Source organism: Gossypium hirsutum, chromosome A01 (genome assembly GCF_007990345.1).
Source record: "Gossypium hirsutum isolate 1008001.06 chromosome A01, Gossypium_hirsutum_v2.1, whole genome shotgun sequence".
In the NCBI taxonomy this organism is placed as follows: Eukaryota; Viridiplantae; Streptophyta; class Magnoliopsida; order Malvales; family Malvaceae; genus Gossypium; species Gossypium hirsutum.
Genome location: NC_053424.1, coordinates 12,268,584 through 12,295,025, shown reverse-complemented (window position 1 = coordinate 12,295,025; position 26,442 = coordinate 12,268,584). Strand labels below are relative to the sequence as shown.

Sequence of the window (26,442 nt, the reverse complement as noted above, 5' to 3'; positions counted from 1 at the left end):
TAAATAATAAAACTTAGTAAATGACAAAATTAATAATATAATGAAAAAAAAGATATTAATTATTCAAAAGATTTCTTGTACTTTTGTATATGTGTGAAATACATAAATTTAATTTTTTTAATCATCAAATATAAATAAGTTTTGGATTGTTTTAACCACCAAATATATATATACTAGAATGAACATTGCAAGTTTTATAATTTCAAATTTATGGTAAATAGTGATGTTAAAGTGTGGGAGCCACGAAATGAAGCCAATAAACAAGCAACAACTATCAGGAATTAGTAATTAGTAATTAATAATTTAAAAACTACTGGTCAACTACAGCCACCAACAACCTTATTCTAAAAATATAAACCTAGTTATACGACAAACTATTCTTGAAGAACATAATTCAGCAATGCAGCTGAAGCTTCCCTTCCATTGGTTAATTATGCCTTAGAAAGATCCAAATGCTAAATATATTATATGATGATTGGAGGCTAACTATATGAAATCTTAATATTTTATTTACTTATTTTTGTTTGAGGTATTTCAAAGGCATTCATTAGTATCAAACAGTTTTTTTCTTTTTCTTTTTGCAGGTTGAAAGATGATGGAGAAGGAATCAAGGAGGCTGGTGAATTGTGCAACTTTACCTATCTGTTTAGTGTTAATCGGTCTGGTTTATGCTACTTTTTTTCATTCTAATGACACCATTCTTGAATCATGTAATCATCCTTTAGCAATTAAGTATTTTGGTATATATTTTTCGTTTATATATTATTGGCTGATTTGAGACTCTTTGGAAATGAAGGGGGCAATCTCAGCAGTGAAAAGATCAATATTGATGCAGTTGACCCTCAAGAATTTCTATTAAGGAGGCTTGTTAGAGGTTATCTCTTCATCTCTTTCATTTTTTTTAGAATTGAATACATGCCAATTCGCAATCAAAAGTATATTAAGACCATATATTATATATATTGTGTTGCGTGGAACAGGAGATGATCGAGTTCAATTAGACTCCAATGGATTTTCATGCCGTGCGGATGTTCATACACAAGTATGCGTTGCAAATAAACCAGTAAGGATTTACAACAAAGGGTTGACAGTTTATGTGCCATCTGATTCTGACCAACCTCAAGTTAAGAGAATTGTTAAGCCTTACGCAAGGCTGGAAGATGAAACCGCCATGATACGTGTTTCCCCAGTTCAGATACTGCATGGGAACAACACCATTGATCCACCAACCTGCAATTTCACCCACAATGTCACAGCTGTTGTCTTCTCTTCCAAAGGCTTCACCGGCAATGTTTTTCATGAGTTTAATGAGATTATCATCCCTTTATTCATCACTACTCGCCATTTCCGATCCAGGGTGCGGTTTGTAATCACAGATTTCGAGCTTTGGTGGGTTCAGAAGTACAACAGATGTCTATCTCACTTGTCCGCTTATGAGGTTATAAATCCTGGAACAGATGATGGAAGCGTTCATTGTTTTCCAGGGGCTGTTATAGGGCTTACATACCATGACAATCTAGCCCTCAACTCTACTGATATTCCAGGAGGTTATTCTATGTTTGATTTCAAGCAGTTCTTGAAAGAATCATACAATCTGAAAATAAACCATGTGTCTGAGATACAAAAGCCAATGCTGATGCTTATATCACGCCGTAAAACGAGACGGTTTTTGAACGAAGATAAAATGGTGGAGATGATAATGGAACTAGGCTTTCAAATCACAAGGGTGGAACCGGAGTGGATGTACAACTTGGACGAGTTTGCGGAGGTGGTGAACTCTTGTAGTGTGATGCTTGGAGCCCATGGTGCTGGGCTAACAAATGAGATATTTTTGCCCACTGGAGCAGTGATGGTTCAAGTGGTGCCACTGCAAAATGAATGGGCGGCAACCACCTACTACGGTGGACCAGCAAAGGAAATGGGTGTCCGATATTTAGAGTACAAGATTGAACCAGAAGAAAGTTCGTTGTTCGACACTTACGGTAAAGATCACCCTGTGTTTACTGATCCAAAATCTATAATCTCTAAAGGATACTATGCATTCAGGTCTGTATATTTAGATCAAGACCTAAAGATCAATTTAGAGAGATTTAAGAAGACCCTTATTGAAGCTAAGAAAATTGTTGAAAGCTCAACTCCCATTAATTGATGAATGTAAATTTGATCAAGATACAGCAAGAGATTTAGCTTATATAATTCATTTTATTTCACAAGACTGCCAAGAAAAGCAAGGAAAATTGGCTTAAATGTAGCACAATTCTTTATCATAGTAAACCCATTTCGACTGCATATTCTACTTTCTCAAAAGCTTGATATTATCAAACATTCAACTCCATCCATCCTTTCGCAGCATAATATTATCCAATATTAACATTAGCTCTTCCAAGATTTGAAAACATATGCATCAAAACAATTTTGCTTAACCAAGCTCCAAATTAGGCCACACTCTCACCAGCTACTTACCAACCTAAGCCATTTGGGTCCAAAAATTTGATTAATTACTTTATTCTAAATTGAATTAAAAACTATCCGACTTGGCATAAATAACGGCTTTAAGAAAGACTATTGAAACTATAATTTTCGGTTTAATGTTTGATTTGGTTTTCGATCTCCTTTCAAGATTTCAATTATCTTGTTTATTTCTTCTACTCTCTTACTTAAAAGAATGTAAATATGAAATGATTTTTGTATACCAATTTATCTTAGTTTAAACATCTCAGAGTTTTAATTTTGTAGATGAAGAAAATAATATTGGGAGAGTTTTCTCCCTTATTTAATAATTTCCTTCAACTTTTTCGATTTAAATTATAAATTGATATTTAAACTATTCTCAAACTTTTTTTTTTTAAAAAAGTGGTACCTAAACAATATTTTTTCCCCATGCTGTTACCTTCATTAGTTAATCATTTGCCAATGATGGCCAACAATAACATGACATAATCACATAGGACATGTGGCATAAAAGCCATATAAGCACTACCAATTGATCAAATGTTGATTAGGTGTTGCTCAACATTGACTAGATTTGAATATTTTTGGGATCATACTATCTCGAGCTGGTGTTGTTTTCAGGTTTGAGTTTAGATTATTTCATACTTGAATTGATTTGAGTAGAGCAGGTTTAGATGGATTTAAAATAATTTTAAACTTTTTGTAACACCTCAAACCCGGCCTAACGTTATTGCTGAATCTGGCGATGTCACATGGGATGGAAATCGAAAATGAGTTTGTCGAGTTAAAATCGTTCCAGTTAATTAGCTTTATTTTAATTCGAAGTAAAACGCATATTCTTTATTATGCCTAAATCAAATCCTTTTAGCGGAAGCTTTTGGAAATGTTTATTTTTGGAAAACTGTTCGTGTTGAAAGAAACCTTTGTTTTTAGCAAAATCGAGTTTTTACCGTCCAGCCGTTCTAAAATCGTAACGCGGTTAAAAACCTAAATTAAAAATCCAGAACAGTCCAAAGTCCCAAAATTTACATCAAACCCCAAATAAGTAATAAAATCTGAAAATTTATGGGAATAGTCTAAAATTTACGTGTGGTCACCGTCGAGTCCTCCGCTGCGCTGGTCTGTCAAGTCTGGGGATTACTTGTACAGATTAAACAGAAAAGGGTGAGTTTTCACAAACTTAGTGTGTAGTCCCCACAAAAGTCATGCACACAGATATACATCATAATACAGTTATTTACAATCCGGGCCTGAGCCCATTACAAAATCAATTTGGGCTTTAGCCCATTCAGATACAACCTCAGAATTATATTAGGGCCTTGGCCCGTATCAGATACAAAATGCAGATACAGTAAATCAGAGTCCGACTCACCAGCCTCTACACACCATCTCCATCTAGCCCTACACACCATGTGGAGATTAAATCAACCAACCCATCCCTACACACCATGCTGTACCGAAATGCGACACATAATTAGAAGATTGCAGTTGAGCTGCCAGATAACAAGCTTAAGAGCCTTTAAGATACTTCCTCAAAACATCATCAACCCACCTCGATACAATGTAACATACCATAAATGACATGCACATATGCTAATAACAGAACATACATTCAGTTCAGTACAAATATCATGCTCAGTCAAACACCTTACAATCAGATCATATAATTAGGGGTTTAAGTAAAGCTTACCGACCCGACAGTAGGTCTACAGTCAACTAGGGCGACCCGTGCAACCTTACAGAATATTTTAGAAAGATGGGCTCACACGCCCATGTGGTCTGCCCGTGTGGGCCCATACGCCCGTGTGGCCCACACGGCCCAAATTAGTCTTGGCCGTATGGATCACACGGCCTAGCCCAGAATTCCACACGCTCGTGTGGTTTACCCATGTGGGCCCACACGCCCGTGTGGCCCACAAGGCCCAATTCAGTCTAACTCGTGTGTCGCACATGGCTTACCTGGCCCTCACATGGTAGTGTTCGACGTGCACGACCTGGCATCATCGACCATACACCCGTGTTATGGCACACGACCTACCAAACGGCCGTGTGGCATCGACAGAATGATTTTTAACTTTTTCCGACACCCTATTTTCTACGTTTTCGGGTACACACCTGATACGAATTTGTAGCAAACGTAATCCCGAGCAATCCAGAACCTGAATATAGCATGCCAAACACCGATTAAGCGATTGATTTCAGAATTCAACCAACGAAACAATCGAAACTCGACTTACCACCGACGAAGAACCTTCTTTAATTCTTACTAAACCGAAGCAACGAACTCACTGCTCACGACGTTCGTTTACACCATCAATCGTATTAATAGTCAGATTCTAAATTGATTACTAAACACCCATTACAACGAACAGAATTAGAAGACTTACCTATTCCGCACAAGTATAAAACCCATTGTTAAACGAAAAGATGAAGTAGAGAATAAGAAGAAAAGGAAAAGAGGGAAAAACCAAACGGAAAATTCTGCAGAATAGCAGAAAAACTGAAGGTAATTCATGTAACCTCCCTATAATCCCTCAATCTCTCCACTACTCCACTAACTACCACTACTCAGACTTTCCGTTTGACCGAAACTCTATCAGTCCACCGAGCAAAAATATAGCACCCTTGCCAAAGTAAGAATTTGAACACATAACCTCTAGTAACTTAACACTCCTCCTAACCACCAGACCAACAAACCTATTCTAATATAAACTTATCAATAATTAAATTAAAACCCTTTTAGCAAGGATAAAGCTTTATTCAGAAAAATCCCAAAATTTAACCCAAGTAAGGCTTGAACTTGGAACCTCTCACACACACCCAAAACACTTAACCACTGAAGCAGATAAATATTTGTATGTAAAATTTACAAAAGCTGAAAAACAAATTTTTGGGGCGTTATACTTTTATAAGTTATAAATATTTTATTCAAATGTAATAATTAAACTTACTTTTAGATAATGATAATACAACCAAATTTGTAGCAAACGTAATCCCGAGCAATCCAGAACCTGAATATAGCATGCCAAACACCGATTAAGCGATTGATTTCAGAATTCAACCAACGAAACAATCGAAACTCGACTTACCACCGACGAAGAACCTTCTTTAATTCTTACTAAACCGAAGCAACGAACTCACTGCTCACGACGTTCGTTTACACCATCAATCGTATTAATAGTCAGATTCTAAATTGATTACTAAACACCCATTACAACGAACAGAATTAGAAGACTTACCTATTCCGCACAAGTATAAAACCCATTGTTAAACGAAAAGATGAAGTAGAGAATAAGAAGAAAAGGAAAAGAGGGAAAAACCAAACGGAAAATTCTGCAGAATAGCAGAAAAACTGAAGGTAATTCATGTAACCTCCCTATAATCCCTCAATCTCTCCACTACTCCACTAACTACCACTACTCAGACTTTCCGTTTGACTGAAACTCTATCAGTCCACCGAGCAAAAATATAGCACCCTTGCCAAAGTAAGAATTTGAACACATAACCTCTAGTAACTTAACACTCCTCCTAACCACCAGACCAACAAACCTATTCTAATATAAACTTATCAATAATTAAATTAAAACCCTTTTAGCAAGGATAAAGCTTTATTCAGAAAAATCCCAAAATTTAACCCAAGTAAGGCTTGAACTTAGAACCTCTCACACACACCCAAAACACTTAACCACTGAAGCAGATAAATATTTGTATGTAAAATTTACAAAAGCTGAAAAACAAATTTTTGGGGCGTTATACTTTTATAAGTTATAAATATTTTATTCAAATGTAATAATTAAACTTACTTTTAGATAATGATAATACAACCAAAGTTGTTTCTTAAAAAGGCCAAAATTTTATACATATGTTTTTGTATGTGTAAGGCCCAAATTATGTCCGGGCCCGTATGAAAATATATACAAAAATAATAATAATAAGCCACAGTCCATTAATGTCCTTTTACAGCCCAATACCTAGACTAAATAACCTAAAACCCAAAATCATTACTTAGACCCAAAAACCAAACTCAATATCCTAGCCCAAAAAGCCCAATCCATAACAGCCCAAAAAGCCCAAAAACTTCAACACTTTCGGGAACCCTAGGTCACCCTCTTGCGCCGCAACAGCCTCGCAGCGACCGTACCACCTCCGTGCTCCACGTCTCCCTCCGTACCTGCATGAAGACAAGAATAGCACAAACACAACAGCAAGGACAAGCAAAAAAAGAGAGCAAAAAACAGCAGCAAAGAAAAAGAACGAAAAATAAAATTCTTTGTATTTTTCTTTTTATTTTTTCGGATATAAAGCCTACTATTTTCAATTGTAAAGGGGGCTTTTTTTTTCTTTTACGAATACAGACAGAATACACATACTGAATAAAAAAAAAGAAATCAAAAAAGTCATTGAAAGGTGATTTCACTTTTTTTCTCCTTCATTTTCGATCTGCTTGTAATTTTTTTAGCATAGAAAACGAAAGGCGTGTTTTGAAACAACACCGATGAAAGCCCACACGTCTCGAAAATATGGAGATTCGGGCTAGGGTTGTTTTCTTTATTATTATTTTTATTTTCATCAGATTTTGCTTTGTTTTTGGTAGAATAGCATAAGATTTTAAGTTTTTCCTTAAAAAAAAAGAAGAAAAAAAAGGGAGAAGGAGTGCGCTTACCCGATCTCCGTGGCGTGTCCTCCGTTGACAAGATCCGATCGCCATTGGCGCACAGTCGGCCATCAAATAAATGATGGTTTAGGCAGCTGCATGTTGAATCAAACACTAGGTGGAGGGGTTAAAGCTTCTGTTTTAAAAAAAAAATGAAAGGTTGCTGAGTTTTGAAAAGGAAATGACTAGGAATTAAAGTTTAGCATCAGACTTGGAAATGATGGAGTTTAAAGAAGGGGACCCACGCGTGTTGACCCAATCCAAAAGATTGGATCCGCATTCTTTTGTTTCAAATGGGTTAATGGCGCATTTGGTCTTCCTCTTTCGCGCCAATTTTCAATCGGCTTCTGTTTGTGCTTTGTTTATTTTTTAAATGTTCCATAATATTTGTATGTTCTTACATTTTAGCCCACGGTGTACTGCTGCGTTTTAGGCTCTGGGATATTCCCAATTCTAGTCCTCATACGATCGTGTGCATTATATATTGGCCTCATAAACTATTTCATTCCTAAATTATTCTTATTATTTTTAATTTGATTTCAATTAGTTTTCTTTTTCTTCATTTCATACTTCTTTAATCTATGTTTACCATCATACGTCATTTGATTACTCATTTTGGAGTAGTTATATTTTCATTTTCTGTACATTATTTTATGTAGTTTCTTTTTATACATTATCATATACATATATATACATATATATTATAATAAGGCTAATGTCACTTCATTTGTATAATGTTTTCTTTTGTATTCTAACCATGTATTTTAGCATAAATTTTTGCTACGATAACATGTTTTGTATATATATATTTTGCATAAAATTATTTTTTCTACTTGCTTATATTAGTATGCATATTTGGTTTATATATTATTAAACCTATACACATTTATCATTTCCATATAAATCTGCATGTACTCTCTTTTAAATTTATATGTATATATATCGATACACTTATTATTTTAATAGATTTTTTATTTAAAATACTTTTGCTTTATGATTTATTAAATCTTCTCTTTATATATATATGAAATTATTTTTAGGAACTTCATCGTTGTAATTTTAAAAATTATTATTTTTAAGTATTTCTCGATATTATGTTTATGTTTTAATATTGCCTCTTATATAAATATTTTTAATAAAAGGGTGTGTATATAATTTTTAGATTAACAATATATATATTATTAATTTCATGATCGTTTTTTTACAATAGATTTACATGTACATGTGTCTTTTAAATCCATTTTGTGTGTACATGTTTTTTTAGTTATCGTGATAATTACCCCTTTTTATATAAAATCTTTATTGTAAAGTTTTCATCATATTGTTTTAAATTTTGTATAATACTTCATTTAAATATTCTTATATATTATTATGCATATGCAGTTCATGGTAAAATTAGTTTTATTTTATATGCAATATTAATTCTATGTTACTTTACATGTATGATTTCTTTTCAATCTATTTTCATATATACTTTAAAACCTTATGTATATAACATATATTTCATCATACCTTTTTGTTATTTGAAAACCTTCCATGGTGTATACATTACTTAAATCATTTCCCCTTTTATTATATGTATATGGTCATCTTTAAATAGACATTTTATAAAAAAAATACTTGGTATATATGAGTGTGTTTTTTTAGTCTATAATTTGTAATAAAATTAATTTAATCTTATGTGCATATTTAGTCGCATGCCAATTTATTTTACAAATTCTTTCAAATTTATTTATATATATTATTTTGTGTATATAAGTTTTTCTTTTAGAACATATTTTATTATATATTGTTTTAATTTTAAGTCTCACATTTAAATACCATTTTTATGTCTATATACAATTTTCAACTTTGAATATATACGTCATCTTTAAAATGTTTGCGTCCATTTTATAATTTGTTATAAAATTAATTTAAGCTTGTAGGTATTTCTATGTTTTTACACATAATTGTTTTTTTTTAAAAAGTTACTTATGTACATGTATTGTAAATCTATTATGTGTCTAAAATTACATTTTCTATACATTTTTACAATCCTCTCATATTTTGTACGCAATTTCGAAATTTTCTATATGTATATATTGTCATTTTTAAACCAATATGTTTTAATGTTTGATATATTGCTTGATCAAAATATCCATTTCACTTCACATATTTTAACAAACAAGTATATATCTTTAATTTTCTTAATCCATCCATTCATGTATTATACATTGTGTGTTTATTATTATTTCAAGCTAGTTGGGTACTGTTGATCATATCATATTAGGTTTTATATATCATTGTGGCATACTTTCATGTATTATTTTATTTCGTTTTGTACGATGCGTTATCATTATAATTGTGTTTTGATATTGTTATATCAATTAGTATCCCATGCATGCTTGTGATCGGATTATATGTTTTAGGTTAGTTATACTTAAATTTTAGTTCGTTAAGCATTATGTCTCGTATGTACGTATTACCCCATTCATCATTTTCCATTTGATTTTTGAAATGTGGTTTTATAAAATACAAATTCTTAAGACCGACTCCGTTTTTTTATCTCAAGTCAAATTGATACTTTTAAGCTGGTTTTATAAGTATCCATTTAAAAATTCTCTAAATTGAAGACGAGATTCGATATTTGGCAATTCGCGAAATAGTGCCCTAACGTGTTAGGTTGCAATTTCGCGTTTGCTCAAAATAATCGAATGTCCCTTCAAGATTTTACTCATGCCTTTTAAAAATTCTTTAAAACGAAGGCAATATTTGGCGTTTGACAATTCAAGAATCATGCCCTATCGTGCTGGGTTGTGATCTCTCGCTTGCTCAAAACAATCGAATAGTCCTTTATATTCTCACTTATGTTTATTAAAAATACTTTAAAACGAAGATGATGTTCAATGTTTGGCGATTTGAGAATCGAGCCTTATCGTGTTGGGTTGTGCTTTTTCATTTGTCCAAAATAATCGAACATCTCTTTGAAATTTCACACGTATTTTCTAAGGTAAGGCAATGGTCAATGTTTGGAAATTCGAGGAATCGTACCCTACTGTGCTGGGTCTCGATTTTTCGTTGGACTAAATAGTTGGGCATCCTTTTGTGATTCTCGAATTATAAACTTTCGGACGTCGAAACAAGAAAGTTTTGGCGATCAACTCGGGTTATTCAACTTTTATTAAAAAAACCACATTTCAAAAAAAAAACTTTTTAATTTTAGACATAAGGACAGTATTTAATCGATTCGTTACCAATTTTGGGCGTAGTGAGGGTGCTGATCCTTCCTCATGCGTAACCGACTCCCGAACCTGTTTTCTCAAAAGTTCGTAGACCACAATCATTGTTTTAATAAACCAAAAATGTTTTATTAAACTAATCTCATTTTTAGGTGATCCGATCACACCAAAACAAAAGATCGGTGGCGACTCCATGCATTTGTTTTTCAAAAGTCGATTACCCCATTTTTTTTAAATTTAAAATTTTTAAATCGAGGGATGGTTTCGACAGGTTGGCAACTCCGCTGGGGATTTGAGAGTCGAGCCATAAAAATCGATTAGTTACTGTTCTTTTGTCAAAAATCGAAAATGTATTTTAAAAATCATGTATCTTTCGATTGCATTCGATTGTATGATTGTTTTGGTGCGGGTCTTGTAGAATAGTACTGCATTTCATTGCATGACCACTGTGGTCGCACCTTCTAAGTGGGAGCAAGAAACTACGCTTTCGTGAGGTTTTCACCTCCGCATGGGCTAGTGGATTGCTTTCGGGGTACATCCGTACCTATGATTTCTTGAGATTTTCGTCTCCGTATGGTCATAGGGAAATGTATCCCCCGAACCAAACTCGATCTATATAAGCCTATAATGGGTGAGGATTGAGGAATCTGCTAATTCGGGTACCTTATCCCTAGAACCGAGCCACATATAGAGAGACCTAGGAGCTTACCCAGGGTAGAGCCACTCCGAATCCCTAGTGATCACCCGATTAGGTACTTTGTCGTTTGTTTATTTCCGTACTAATGTCTTTTGTTTTTGTTTGTTCATGACTGCATTGCATTACATCATCATAGAAATGAGGTGTTGATTCGTATTCAATTGCTAAATAGAACAATTTGTCATAAGAAAACGAATTTCTTAATAACGCGGGTTACAATACGGTTGTCCTAATTTGGTCCAAGTGAACACAATAGAAGAAGTCTAACAATTCGTGGAGGAAAACAAGACTTTACCTAAGGATTCAAGCCGATAAAGATTATCCAAAAGCCATCGCGTCCCGACTTTCTTAAAGGAGCTAATCAACATCGCGAGGATAGTAATTCGTGGCCTGGATCAAGTAAAAAGGAGCCAGTAGAGGCATACATTGGAAGCTTGCGAGATTTGATTTTCACGGGGATCAGTTCCCTCGCCAGGAATACGAAAGCAAGACTGTATACGTAATCCGTTTTATGAAAAAGATTTTGTTTTATAGAAAAGTTGTTCTAGGGGAATTGAATTCAAAATCAACATCTTTCTTTCCTTTGCATTCATCCCATGCATTTGCATTGCATTGCATCATTTACATTACATTGCATCATTTGCATTGCATTGCATCATTTGCATTAGATTTCCCTAAAACGACCCTAATTAGGTAAAATTATTTAAGAACCGACAAAAGATATAGACCAAAGGTTGGAGAGAATGGAGCAAAGGAAAATGCAGATGCAAGAGCAGTTGATCGAAATTCAACAAGATATGCGAGAAATGCTAGAACTCCAAAGAAATATGATGGGCCAGTTAACCCATTTACTGGCCAGAGAATTTGAAAAAAGGAGTGGCCTAGTGGTCAATAGTGAGGATAATGTTGAAAAGATCATCTATTCCCCAGACTTTGCCCCAATAAGCGTCCCGACCCAACCAGACATGCAAGGGGTACCCGTTGTTATCGGACACCAACATCAGACGGATACATCGGCACTGTTGAGCTTCTCGATGGGTTCAGGTTTTAACCTGAAAGATGATCAAGCTAAGCTAGTTGTTCTGGTAGAAATGAAGGCAATGGGAGAATGGACTTTAAAGGCCCCGAAGAAGAAGGAAAAGAAGGCAAATGGTATGAGTAGGTTAACAAGGGTCGTTCGGAGCCGATTATAGCAGGCCGGCCAAGGTCAGTAACTATCGGCCATCAGGCCTCCTCAAGGCAAGAACCCAATCGAAGACCGATCTTAGAAAAACCCCAATACACGCCCATTCCAATCTCGTACGGAGAATTGTACCGCGTTTTGTTCGACGCACATGTCGTATCCCCTTTTTACATCAAACCTATACTGCTCTCATATCCTAAATGGTACGATGCAAATAGCCAATGTGAATACCACACGGGAATCACGGGGCATTCCATCGAGAACTGTACGGCTTTTAAAAAGATTATCGAAAGACTCACCAATTTGGGTATCGTAAAATTCGATGATCCCTCTGGAGCGGGAAATCGGTTATCCAACCTTTCTGTTAAAGAGGCGAACGTTATGAGTTCCATGTTGGATTGAGGCATGAAATTTAAGGGTGCATCGAGCTCAGAACTCTAATGCAAGGCCTGGTATTGGGGAACCCGAACATCAACGACGTATCAGAAGAGGGAACCCGAGAGTAGACTTTTCCAAGCTTCTGCCCTTACGTACTTGGGTGTTTTAAACAATGGGACTGTGAAAAGGATCCTTTATTTTTAGAGCTAATCTAGAGTAATATTCAAAACAAGCTTGTTGTTTTAAGCCTAGAAGCAACAAGAATCCTTTTGTGAAATAGGCTTATATCCAAAATCTTTATTTCAATGAAATACATGTTTGAGTAAATATTCTTTTATTCTTTCCATTTTATACTGTACAAATGACTATTCTTAGATTCTTTCATTCATGATCATACCATACAAATAATCATTATTAGAATCATTTATTCTTTGAAAAATGCCTTCGTACCTATAACAGGTCTCCAGACATCAATGATGCGAGCGACGTTGCCACTAATTCCGAGTCTCTTTTTTGAGCAAGATATGTGTCTAGAGGGATCTCATATAAGTTTTTCTTTTAGAACATATTTTATTATATATTGTTTTGATTTTAAGTCTCACATTTAAATACCATTTTTATGTCTATATACATTTGTCAACTTTGAATATATACGTCATCTTTAAAATGTTTGCGTCCATTTTATAATTTGTTATAAAATTAATTTAAGCTTGTAGGTATTTCTATGTTTTTACACATAATTATTTTTTTTTAAAAAGTTACTTATGTACATGTATTGTAAATCTATTATGTGTCTAAAATTACATTTTCTATACATTTTTACAATCCTCTCATATTTTGTACGCAATTTCGAAATTTTCTATATGTATATATTGTCATTTTAAAAACCAATATGTTTTAATGTTTGATATATTGCTCGATCAAAATATCCATTTCACTTCACATATTTTAACAAACAAGTATATATCTTTAATTTTCTTAATTCATCCATTCATGTATTATACATTGTGTGTTTATTATTATTTCAAGCTAGTTGGGTACTGTTGATCATATCATATTAGGTTTTATATATCATTGTAGCATACTTTCATGTATTATTTTATTTCGTTTTGTACGATGCGTTGTCATTATAATTGTGTTTTGATATTGTTATGTCAATTAGTATCCCATACATGCTTGTGATCGGATTATATGTTTTAGGTTAGTTATACTTAAATTTTAGTTCGTTAAGCATTATGTCTCGTATGTACGTATTACCCCATTCGTCATTTTCCATTTGATTTCTGAAATGTGGTTTTATAAAATACAAATTCTTAAGACCGACTTCGTTTTTTTTTATCTCAAGTCAAATTGATACTTTTAAGCTGGTTTTATAAGTATCCATTTAAAAATTCTCTAAATTGAAGACGAGATTCGATATTTGGCAATTCGCGGAATAGTGCCCTAACGTGTTGGGTTGCAATTTCGCGTTTGCTCAAAATAATCGAATGTCCCTTCAAGATTTTACTCATGCCTTTTAAAAATTCTTTAAAACGAAGGCAATATTTGGCGTTTGACAATTCGAGAATCATGTCCTATCATGCTGGGTTGTGATCTCTCGCTTGCTCAAAACAATTGAATAGTCCTTTATATTCTCACTCATGTTTATTAAAAATACTTTAAAACGAAGATGATGTTCAATGTTTGGCAATTTGAGAATCGAGTTGTATCGTGTTGGGTTGCGCTTTTTCATTTGTCCAAAATAATTGAACATCTCTTCGGAATTTCACACGTATTTTCTAAGGTAAGGCAATGATCAATGTTTGGAAATTCGAGGAATCGTACCCTACTGTGCTGGGTCTAGATTTTTCGTTGGACTAAATAGTTGGACATCCTTTTGTGATTCTCGAATTATAAACTTTCGGACGTCGAAACAAGAAAGTTTTGGCGATCAACTCGGGTTATTCAACTTTTATTAAAAAAACCACATTTCAAAAAAAAACTTTTTAATTTTAGACATAAGGACAGTATTTAATCGATTCGGTACCAATTTTGGGCGTAGTGAGGGTGCTGATCCTTCCTCGTGCGTAACCGACTCCCGAACCCATTTTCTCAAAAGTTCGTAGACCAAAATCATTGTTTTAATAAACCAAAAATGTTTTATTAAACTAATCTCATTTTTAGGTGATTCGATCACACCAAAACAAAAGATCGGTGGCGACTCCATGCATTTGTTTTTCAAAAGTCGATTACCCCTTTTTCTTAAATTTAAAATTTTTAAATTGAGGGATGGTTTCGACAGTATGGTATAGATATTGAAAACATATTTGATACACTGTTAGTGGAGTTTTTAGATTTTACAAATAAGGTCGAGGTGATGTTAAGTGTCATAAACGATATAGTAAAATATTAACAAAAATAAATATATAAAATAAATGTGACATGTGATAGTTTTTAAGTTTGCTTGTGGAATTAAAAAAGTATATTATCAGTGTACAAAATACTAACTCATGGATATTATTTAAATATCCCTAGATTAAATATATATTGGATAAAAATATTTTATATAATGTAATTCAATATAATTAAAATTTAAATATATTTTATGTAATGCTAGTTATATATAGAAGTGCTCATGGGTCGGGTTGGGCCCAACCAAAATTTAGGTCTGTTTACTAGGCCTGGCTCGAAAAATGGGCCTAAAATTTTGCTCAGACCCTACTTATTTAAAAATGTTAAAACCCAAGCCCGGCCCGACCCGCATTAATTTTTTAATATTATTTTTTATATAAAATTTCTTTTAAAAATATAATACATAAAAAAAACTAAAAACATTAAAATAAATGTTTCCCAACAAATTAAAAATAAATTTTAAAAAATATGTATACTTAAATAACACTAAGATAGGTGCAACTTAACAAGAAAATGCCTCAAAATGGTAACAAAATTAACAATAAATCAAGATTTATACAATAATAACAAAATAGTAGCAATATGATAATGAAATGATAGCAAAATAGTGAAAAAAATAACAAGAAAATAGCAACAACAAAAAAAATTATATAATCTAGGCTTAATACGTTATTTTGTACCTGAGTTTGATATTTTTTTCTTAGTTGGTACATTATTATTATTATTGTCTAATGTGATATTTGTATTTTAAAAAAAGTTATATATTTTGGTACTTTAAGGTAACATTGTTACTTTTTAGTATTTAATTTGGGTTCTGGAGTTGATTTGATGAAAATTCATAATTAAATAATAATATTAACAATTAACTTTCATCAAATTAACTCTAAAATCTGAACTAAATTACATCTATCGGATTGTATTTGGTAAATTAAATTCAAAATTAAACAAATTCACAACTAACACTAATTTTATTTTATTAAAAAATTTATGAAATATTCAAACTTAATTGACAGATAACTTTCACCAAATTAATTTTAAAAACCCTAATTAAGCACTAAAAAGTTAACACTATTACTTATATGTACCAAACTATATAACTTTTATTAAACACGTGTATCAAATTAGACAAAGAAAAACATAAATACTACATTAGAAAAAAAATAATCATACCAAAACTTATAATATACCGTATACTATAATTATGTTATACTATATCATAAATCTCCTTATAGTATACAAAGAAATTACATTATATATGTCGGAACCATTTTTCGAGTTAGGAAAAACGGGGATCGACTTTTAAAACCGAGTGTGGAGTCGCCACCAATCTTTTGTTTAGGTGTGATTGGATCACCTAATAAAACATTTTAAAACAATTCTGGTCCACAAAAATTTAAAAAAATGGGTTCGGGAGCCGGTTACGTATGAGGAAGGATTAGCACCCTCACTACGCCCAAAAATTGGTACCAGATTGATTAAACGCTGTCCTCATATCTAAAATTTTTGAAAGATTTTTTGAAGTTTAATGCCTTTTAAAACATTTGAGTAGTTTAAATTAGTTATCAAAATTCTCTCGTTTCAAAGGTATACCGTATCATATCTAACACGATTGAACACGATCCTTTATACCTTTAAAAATACGATTGACTTTTGGACTTCAAAAAGCTCATATGCCAAAATTATAAAAGGATATCCAAATATTTAGTTCGACTAAAAATCATACCTAGCACGATAGGGCACGATTTCCCGAATTCCCCAAATATTGAATATTGCCTTATTTTGGAATCTTTAAATGATAAGGAAAATTGGAAATTAGCTCAAAACGCTTTTATTTTTCTTGAAATAACGAGATAACTAATATCAACCAAAATATTAAAATTTGAATCACGATGCAACAATATAGAAAAAAAATCAAAGTTACAAACATGGATTACTATACGAAATATTATACAAGTAAAAAAGAACAAATTAACATAATTTAAATAATAGTGCAAAAGGCTAATAATCAATATAAAACAATAATACATGAAATAATATGAAAACTAAAGCGACACATAGCACACAAAACAATTTGGAAACAATTTGAAAACTATTAAATATATGAAAACTTACAAAATGAATCAACACATGATTTTGGGTTTGAAATGATGCACATATATAAAATAAAACTAGGAATATGTAAATGAATATGAAAATAAATATTGTGAAAGAAGACATTTGGAGCTAATAACATGCAAGAATATTTTTAAAACGAAACCTATATATTTAAAGGTGTTAATGTACATACAATAATAAAAATCAATAAAACAATATATAATGAAAATATAATATAATAACAGAGAATAAACAATATACATGAAAGAAGAACACACCAATATACAATCAAACTACATATACATGAAAGAATCTTAAATAATAAAGAAATAATAATATATGTATTTTTAAAGAATAAGTTATGTACATAATAAATTTGAAAGGAAATACAAGTAGAAATTATATAAAATATCATGGAATTAAAATATAAATTATAAGATTAAATTAACTTTATCGTAAGCTATATACGTAATATATTTTCACAACATAATTATATAGACAAATAGATTTCTTTTTTAAAAAAAATATTTAAAATAACATGATCAAATATATGCACCAAGTATGTGAATAATAATTGTTTAAATGATACATAAAATATGTGGATTTTCCTTCAAATAATCAAAAAAACATATATAACAAAATATAGGGATAGATTTAAAAGAAATCACATGTATAAAATAATATAAAATTAATAATATACATGGAGTAAAGACCCTAGTACAAACAATGCATATATAAGAGGATAATAATATAGAAAAATATTTGAAACAAACAAAATATATAACACCCAAAATTGGATTTAAAAGAAACAAATAATATACAAGTAAAATTTTAAAGAAAAATTATATGAACATGCTCAAAAGAGGATTCAAATGAGTAAGTTGACATAAAATATGTATATGTATATATAAATATCAATGCATGAGAATGAACATTTCATAAATATTTTAAATATAAATTTACATAAAGAGGATTTTAAAATAATAATTTATATAGTAAAACAATTTAACAGTATATAAATGAAAATTAACAACAAACTAAAACTAAAATGGAATTAAAAAAAAGTTCAAAAGAATATGTTAAAATAATAGGTCAAACAAAATAATAAAAAATCCTAAAAATATAAAACCTAAATTTAACTTAATTGAAATAAAATCAAAATCAAAAGGATAATCTATAAATAAAACAAATCAGTAAAACAGAACTGCGGATCCAAGTAAAACGCACACAAATGAGCAAGGATTTGGAACGAAAATATACCGAATCTCAAAACGCAACATTCAAATAAGGACTAAACCGTGACAATGCGCAAATCTCAGGGAAAATATAAAAACAAATAAAACGTGATTGAGGCTTAAATAAAGATCGGTGCAGGAGAGGAGGGACTACATGTGAAATTATCCCTCAATGACAAAAACGCGCGGACCTCCATGGGCACCGGGTCGGAACGCACAGGTAGGGCCTATACGGCACCGTTTTGGAGCCACTGAAGTAGGCTCTATATGGTGCCGTTTTACTTTTCATAAAACAAAATTAAAAGAAACCCTAAACTAATGCTCAGTCAATTGAAATCAACACCAAAACCTAGCTTCCTCCCCTCTCATTCGGCCGAACGAAAAAACCCTTCAACCACCATTTCGCCTCCGTAATCAGCGAACGACATCACACAAAGGCCTAATCGACCATGTTCGATCACGACTCCGAGGGTTTTGCCACTCTTAATCCACACAATCCCTATTTGAGCTTCGATTTCTTCAAAGCAAACAAGGATTCGAGGGCTTTTATCACGATAAGTATCCTCCCTCTCCTTCATTTTTGTTTTTTACTCATATAATAACGAAAATCAAAGAAATAAAAGCAAAATGAAAGGAAAAATGATATCAAATTACCACTTAAAAACTGCTCTTTATTCACACTCTTTAGAACTGATTTGTATGCGAAAATATGCGTGTATCTTTTTTCTTTTTCAGATTACACTCGGCCTTTTTATAGCCAAAATAAATAAATATACAATGGCCTTAGATTTTCTGTTATATATTTGCTGTCAATTGCGGGATATCTGCTATGTGCTCTTTCTGTTGCAGGTGTGTATGGCATGGTGCTGCTGACATGGCGAGGCCGTTCGTGGGGTGTAACACGAAGTCTTCCAGAAGCTTCACTGTTTGGGGCTGCTGATAGTGTTTGCGGTGCATGGGAATGGTGGCTTGGTGGCCTAGGGTTTCCAATTTCTGAAAATTATTAATGGGCCAAGTTTTGGGTTAGGTTCTTGGGCTGTGTAATGGGTTAGAATTAGATCCAAGTCAATGGGTTTGGGTTTTATTATTTGAGCTTATTTGGACTTGTTTAATGGACTGTAAATTTGGATTTTATTTATTATTTTTCTATTTTGGTTTTTTTTGTTTTTGATTTATTTTGTTTTTTTTTTATTTTTTCTGTAAGCCCGGGCAAAAATGGGCCATTACAATATGTATTATTTATGATGAGTGACATTTATATCAACTTTATAAAAGCATGATTGGTATGTTAACATTATGAATAGGGGTGAGAATAATCCAAATTTAATTAGGGAAAATATCCATTAAAAAGTTACATGTCAAATTAAATAGGTTAAGTTATTCACCTTTTTAAGTCAACTTGATATAAATAGTTGAAGTTAAACGGTTTTGCTCGGATTTCAAACTACAACTTTGAGTTATTCAGACACTCAAATAATTAACAATAACTGAATCCTACCTATTTTGTGCATTTTTTTTATCAAATCAACATTCGAAAAATCATTCGTGGAATATTTTTTGGTTAAGTGCTGAAATTAAATTTTAATTTTTATAATAGTAAAAATGTAATTTTATCATCTGAATAGTTTATATATTTATAAATTTTAAAAGATTAAATCAAATTTTTATCATTTTAGGGGGTCAAAGTATAATTTTTATCTTTATTAATTTAAAATTTTAAAAAATTTAAAAGGCCTAAATAGAAAATTTTTCATTTTAGGGGGGTCAATGCCCTTGCCAGCATCTCTCCGAGCTACGCCCCTCGTGATAGGTGTATAATTTTCTATTTATTTTTTACAAGTTTTTACTGTTTAAACTTTCAACACAGTGTTGTTTTCTTTTTATTTATTATTGAACTTTCTCTTTACTTTTCTACTTTTGATACTAAAATTTCCTCCCGTTGTTTTCTTTTTGTTTCCTTTTTTTCTTCTCAGTTGTTGAGCTATTCTTTACTAGCGTTCTCTTTCGATATCATTGTGGGCTGTGTGTGGTAATATTGTCAATTTAAGATTCGTATACTATTAAAGGAATTTTCACGTTGTTGGATTGTGGTTTTCTTGTTTTGTGTGACAATAGTTTTAATTGTTTGACATCCTTGATTTAGGTGAAGATTTGGTAACGACTAATCTTTTAGAAAATTGAGAGCGTTAGGAATTATTCTTCTGTTGGGGTAGGTGACTGAGTGTTTTAGTGTTGTGAACATATTCTATAATCAAGTAAGGGTCGGTTTTGTTTTGGAATTGATGTGTTTGTACTAAACAACTTATTTGGTGTCATTTAGGCTTTGCAAATGTTGTTGTGTCGGAATCGAAAAACACAGTCAGGTGTGTAACTCAAAGTTGTAAAAACAATGAGCGATGCAAAGCCAAAAATCACATTTTTGACGCCACACGACCGTGTGTCAAGCCGTGTGGGCCACACGGGTTGGGCCAGGTAGGTCATGTGGGCCTATTTTCAGTAAAATTTAGTTAGGGTTGTGTTTGAAGTGCGTTTCAAGGTTAGCTATTTCGTAGGGTCTGTTATGTGATATGCATGAGTCTGATATATGAAATTTGTTGTACTGATATTGTATGTGTAACATCTGAAAGCATGTCAATAGTATAAATTCTGCATATGATCTATAAATTTGGGAAATCTGTTAAAGCATGATTCATCTGAGTATGTATTATGTTTCAACATATGTATTGAAGTGGGGTAATTATATGACAGAGGAAGTGTTGGCAGTTTAATGATCTGCCCTATCCAGTGGCTTAACCACATATGTGATTTGATGGCTTGACCACATTTATCTGATTCTGGCAGATTATTGCATTATTTTTCTAGCAGCCTTGATTGCACATTTCTGTACAGTGACATACCATCACTTATTTGGTGTGTAGGGTTGGATGAGTATTCAATATCCTAATTGGTGTATAGGGATGGACGGAGATGGTATGTAGCGAATGGGGGTACGATTTGTATCTGATATGTGAAATATGTTGCATCGCATGATATGCCATGCCATCTGTATCTGGTCTACCTGCCATGTTGCATCACAAGACATGCCATATTTTGTATTTGTTCGATTCATGATTTTTGTGTGATTATTTGCAATTTGATCTGTTTGTATGTGTCGAGTTGCACACTAACCTTTTTTTAGCTCACACTATATTTTTTATCTTCTTAGGCAACCAGCAAGCTTAGGACTGGGTGGCGTGCGAGAGCTTAGATTAGATTCTCAGTTAATAAAATGAGACGGTTTATGTTTTTAAACTATTATTGGACTTCTTTTTTTGGCTGTAAAACTATTTTGGACTTTACTTTTCGATTTGGTTTGTTCTGTCAAATTTTGATATTTTTATCGTAAACTACAAAATTATACGATTTATCAAATTAGAATCTCGTCTTTCAAAGTTAAAATTCTGAAATTTTCACTGCAAAGATTAAGTAATCAATTAAATGTTTTCTGCAAAATAAATAACCTTAACAAATATCTTCCTAAAAACTTATAAGAGATTTGCCAAAATTAATATTGTTGAAACACACGTTTTTTTTTCTAATTCAAAATTTGGGTTTAAAACGAGTCTATGTAATTCCTTAAGATTCGGCCATAACGTCTAGATCGGGTGTGGGGTGTTATAGCAAAATTAAAAATTTAGCTCATATTCTCCAATTAGATTATTTCAAGTCACTATATCTTTTGAATTTTAAAATTTCAATATTGACACATATGATGGTCATTAATCTATTAAATAAATTTTTACTGAATAATATGTGGAAACAACAAGCAGACATTACATAACACATGATAATATTTTTGCCCCATCAAATTTTGAAAATATCAAAACTTAATGAATTTAACATTTATCGCTTGAAAAGGACTAAAATTTTAAAATTTTAAAAATATAGGTACTAAAAAGGCTGAAATTAAAGTAAATGCAGTCTCCAATTTACAATACTTGAAATATGACTATATATATCTATATCTATATATATATTATTAGGTTCTGGTTGTCCTAAAAAAGGATTCATTAATAGAGACCTCAAGGCTCACCGCTATCAAAGGATTGCATGCAGAAACTGTATGAAATTTGATAAACACATCTCTGCTATTGCAAACTTGCCAAATATATAAGTTGTTTTTTCCTGACCCTGAATTTGACTTCATCTGTATTTTATAGATTATACAACAGTCACATGGTGTTTATTTTCAGACAGCACCTAATTTTGGGGGAAATTTGACTTTTCAGTTCAGAAATATCTAGGGCTTTCATTAATTCAGATAGCGAGCTTGCTAAGTTTTTCAAAATCTGACCACCAAAATTATTTAAAAAACCCATTAATCTGCAACTTTATTGATGCATTCCTGCCTTCCCTACGCGTACTTATCCGATATATCACATTGGAGGAATGTAGTACCTTTTGCAAATTTGGTCTTCGCTTTTCTTCAACTTGGTTTATTAATTATTTTATGCACAGAGCTGACCCTTCCACTAAGACCTAGCAAAAAGTTCAAAGTCCAACCCCTATACTTCATCGTTAGTTCCCTACAAATACTAGTTCTCTTTGCCACCCAATTCCTCCATCCCATAGAACTCTCTATTTTCAATTCTGTTCAAGTCTTCACTATCTCTAGTTTCTCTATCCCTAGATACAAACAATCTCTATGAAGTTCAGAAAGCTAGTTTTCGTATCGGTTCTCGCCATAGTTCTAGCCCTAAGCATTTCAGCAGCATCAGATGAACGTAAGGATGATGTTAATGATGCAACAATAGAATCATCAGACTACTCTTCAGCACAAGGTCGTTGGCTCTTGCAAACCAAACGAACTCGTAGGGTTACTTGTAAGAAGTTTCCTGGGATTTGTGATGCAAAGGGGAGCCCTGGACCTCAATGCTGCAAGAAAAAATGTGTAAACATATTGACAGACAGGCAAAATTGTGGAAAGTGTGGGAAGAAATGCAAGTACAATGAGATATGCTGTAAAGGAAAATGTGTGGATCCATCTTTCAATAGGAAACATTGTGGTGGATGCAACAATAGGTGCGGAAATGGAGAGTATTGTGTTTTCGGTTTGTGCAATTATGCTTAGAAAAAAAATTATTTTCTTCATATATATTCTTTTGTCGTTGTTGTTGATTATCAGTTGAATTTGATTGGTTTGTAAAATCTAAATATAGTTAATTTAATGAAAATTGATATTAACAATAGTTCTGATGTGATGGTTTTTATTATTATTTAGAATTATCTATAATTCATTCTCAACTCATGAATAGAAGAATAATACATTTCAAAACACTTGAGCCCATATTCTACTATATTGGCAACAATGATTATGTCAATCTAGCTAATTAAGATTCAATCGACAGCTATAGTCTGATAGTTAATAGTAATGAGATTATATATTTGGATTCAAATATAATTTTCATGATGAGAGGAGGATTTAAAATGACCATTAAATACTTCACACTAGAAATTATATATAAGAAAATCTGAAATATAAAATATAATCTTATTATTTTATTAAAAAATTGAAATAAATAAACTTTTTTTAAAAATTGAAATATTCAAATTACCATATATATGTTCCATCCAAAACTATCTAATATAATATAAAATATATAATAAGATTAAAATTAAAAATAAATAATCTTTTAAAAATCAATATTCAATTTTATCAAGCAACATATATAATTATATTCGAAACTTGTATTTATTAATTTACCAAACAATTTTATAAAAAAAATTTAACACTAATAAAATTTAACATTGAAATTTAGAACTTAATTTTTCTGTACTTAACTTTTTACTTTATCAAACATTTTTTTAATTTAAATTACATATATTACGTATATAAGAGAGGGATGATGACACATTAGAGTTAGAAGAGATAAATGAAACTAAGCATGATTTCGGTAAACACTCGTATTTATAAATTTAAAACATTCATAAATTATACTATAAAGGATTTATTATAAATATTTATAAATTGTATTATTAAAATATTAATATAAATATTTTTAATATTTATTAAGAATATTATTTAAAATTATTATTAATTAAAACTGTAGATTAAATCATTTATTAAAATGATAAATTATATTAATATATCAATAATTGATTATTAATTAAGTATTTATATTTTATGATATAAATAAATGAAAGGGTCACGGAAAAAAATGTAGTGTACGGTGAAGGTCTTCCACCATTGTTATTGAACGCATTACTGTGGTGCGATTGCATAAAAAACTAATGCAAAACTCACTGAAACATGAGTTTAGTGAAATCTAAAAACAAGTTAAAGTTAAGTTTTGTTTGTGAAAATGTAAAATTATAGTTGATAATTTTATATTCTGAAATGAAATTACGGTGTGTGGATTATTAATGTTCAAGTTATCCTGTCATCTTATAATACGAAATAGTATTAAATTGTCGTAATATATAGTGTAATTTCACTATAATACATTCTTTAGATTAACTTAGATTACGGACGTAATCTTAAATTTTAGATTAATTTACTTTTTATTTTTATTATTCTAATAATTTAGTTTTTTTTTTAAAATAAAATTTAAAGCCTTGATAAATCATTGAAAAATTAAATCATTAAAATTTAATATTTTCAATGATTTATTTTTTATACATGTATGGGGTAATGGAAAATGATTTTTTTTCTACAATGCCTGAAAAATAATAAGGTGATAAGAGCTACTTATCACTTAATGAGTAATATTTTCAATTAATTTAATATAAATTTATTTATATTAATTTTATATTATCTTATAAAAACTTATTGTTTTATTTATTTTTTTGGTCTAGGATAAGGTGAAATGCTTAAAAATTAAAGATAAAATGTAGAATATAATTTTTTATAATTTTAAATTTATATTTATCACACGATCTAATTATATTCAGTAATTAAATTCAAGTAATATATCAAACAAAATTTATAACTTAAGTTCAATACTTAAAATTTCAATACTTCATTTCTCTACACTTATTTTTTCGACACTTAGTTTTTTAATTTATCAATCAAGACTTAAGACTAATTAAAACAAATATATAGATATAGATAAAAAGACCACTCTAGCCCTTCTCAAAAAAATCAGAGCAATTTAATCCTTAACAATTTTGAAAATAAGCAATTAAGGACAAATAATCACAACGTTAATGTATTTTTGTCAACTGTATATAATTTTGATTGGTATAATAACAAATTTAGCACTCAAATTTCACACATTTTGTCAATTTGGTAATGATTAACAAATTTAGATGTTGCAGGCTAAATTTATTAATTCTTTTAAAATCTAAACCAAATTGACAAAGCATGTAAACATTAAGAGCTAAATTTGTTGTTATACCAATTAAAATTATGTACAATTGGATGAAGACATTAATGTCATGATTAATTGTTCTTAATTGCTCACTTTCAAAATTAATAAAAATTAAATTTTTTCAATTTTTTAAAGGGATAAATTTACTCAATTTTGAAATTAATGAGAATGATTGAAGAGATTTTTTACTTATTTTTTTCTTAATAGTGAACAAGTAGTTGTCATATGTTACAATTATAATATTATATTTTAGTTAATAATTTATTTATTTATTATGGTTATAATTATATTTATGTTTGGTGTTACAATCACTTTTAATAAATTATTATAATTATGATGTATAAGTTTATTTCAATGCCATATATTTACTTATTAACAATAAATTGTAATGAAAAGTAAGAATTGTAATAATTTATCATAATTTTACGAAAATTGAGATTAAAAATTAAACAATGCACATGATACACCTGTGTATGACACGAGTAACTACATATATTTTTAATATTATACAATTAAAGTGATAGTACACATACCTATATCATCCGTCCAAATAAAAGCATTCCTCTTTCTCTTACGAATTTGATTGAATTTCATAATTAAACATATTTAATCACCAAACCAATCATAAGAGTAAAATATTATGTTAAGTTGTTGGTGCCTATATATATATACAAGCCGGTGCCACAATCAAATATTTATAATTATGAATGAGTAATGGGAATCATAATTAAGATCTTTTGATGCAACCTGTCATTGCCATAGAATTCCCTCAAGAATAAAATATTGAGTCTC

The 26,442-nt window shown here is 31.0% G+C and overlaps 2 protein-coding genes and 1 long non-coding RNA gene across 4 annotated transcripts; 2 read left to right on the top strand and 1 right to left on the bottom strand.

The window, feature by feature from the left end:
• The first annotated feature begins 382 nt into the window (after positions 1–382).
• Positions 383–2,198, top strand: LOC107916943 (alpha-1,3-arabinosyltransferase XAT3). Its single transcript, XM_016846319.2, has 3 exons — positions 383–710; positions 797–874; positions 981–2,198. Exons 1-3 carry the CDS (start codon positions 593–595, stop codon positions 2,147–2,149), a joined length of 1,365 nt encoding a protein of 454 aa, XP_016701808.2. The 5' UTR covers positions 383–592; the 3' UTR covers positions 2,150–2,198.
• Positions 2,199–3,637: 1,439 nt separating this feature from the next.
• Positions 3,638–7,635, bottom strand: LOC107918212 (uncharacterized). Of its 2 annotated transcripts, XR_005901049.1 has the most exons (3): positions 4,689–7,526; positions 4,567–4,610; positions 3,638–3,902 (listed from the first exon to the last, which is right to left on the bottom strand). It is a non-coding gene; the product is annotated as an uncharacterized lncRNA (long non-coding RNA). The 2 variants fall into 2 exon arrangements; XR_005901048.1 differs by having other exon boundaries at positions 4,567–7,635.
• Positions 7,636–22,932: 15,297 nt separating this feature from the next.
• Positions 22,933–23,411, top strand: LOC107917702 (stigma-specific STIG1-like protein 1). Its single transcript, XM_016846985.2, has one exon. It carries the CDS (start codon positions 22,986–22,988, stop codon positions 23,409–23,411), a length of 426 nt encoding a protein of 141 aa, XP_016702474.1. The 5' UTR covers positions 22,933–22,985.
• The last annotated feature ends 3,031 nt before the right edge of the window (positions 23,412–26,442 follow it).

Coding starts and splice junctions, on each gene's coding strand:
- LOC107917702 (XM_016846985.2), top strand. CDS start 22,986: ATGAAGTTCAGAAAGCTAGTTTTCGTATCGGTTCTCGCCATAGTTCTA.
- LOC107916943 (XM_016846319.2), top strand. CDS start 593: ATGATGGAGAAGGAATCAAGGAGGCTGGTGAATTGTGCAACTTTACCT. Junction 711..796: donor TGACACCATTCTTGAATCAT/GTAATCATCCTT, acceptor TTGGAAATGAAG/GGGGCAATCTCAGCAGTGAA. Junction 875..980: donor ATTAAGGAGGCTTGTTAGAG/GTTATCTCTTCA, acceptor TGCGTGGAACAG/GAGATGATCGAGTTCAATTA.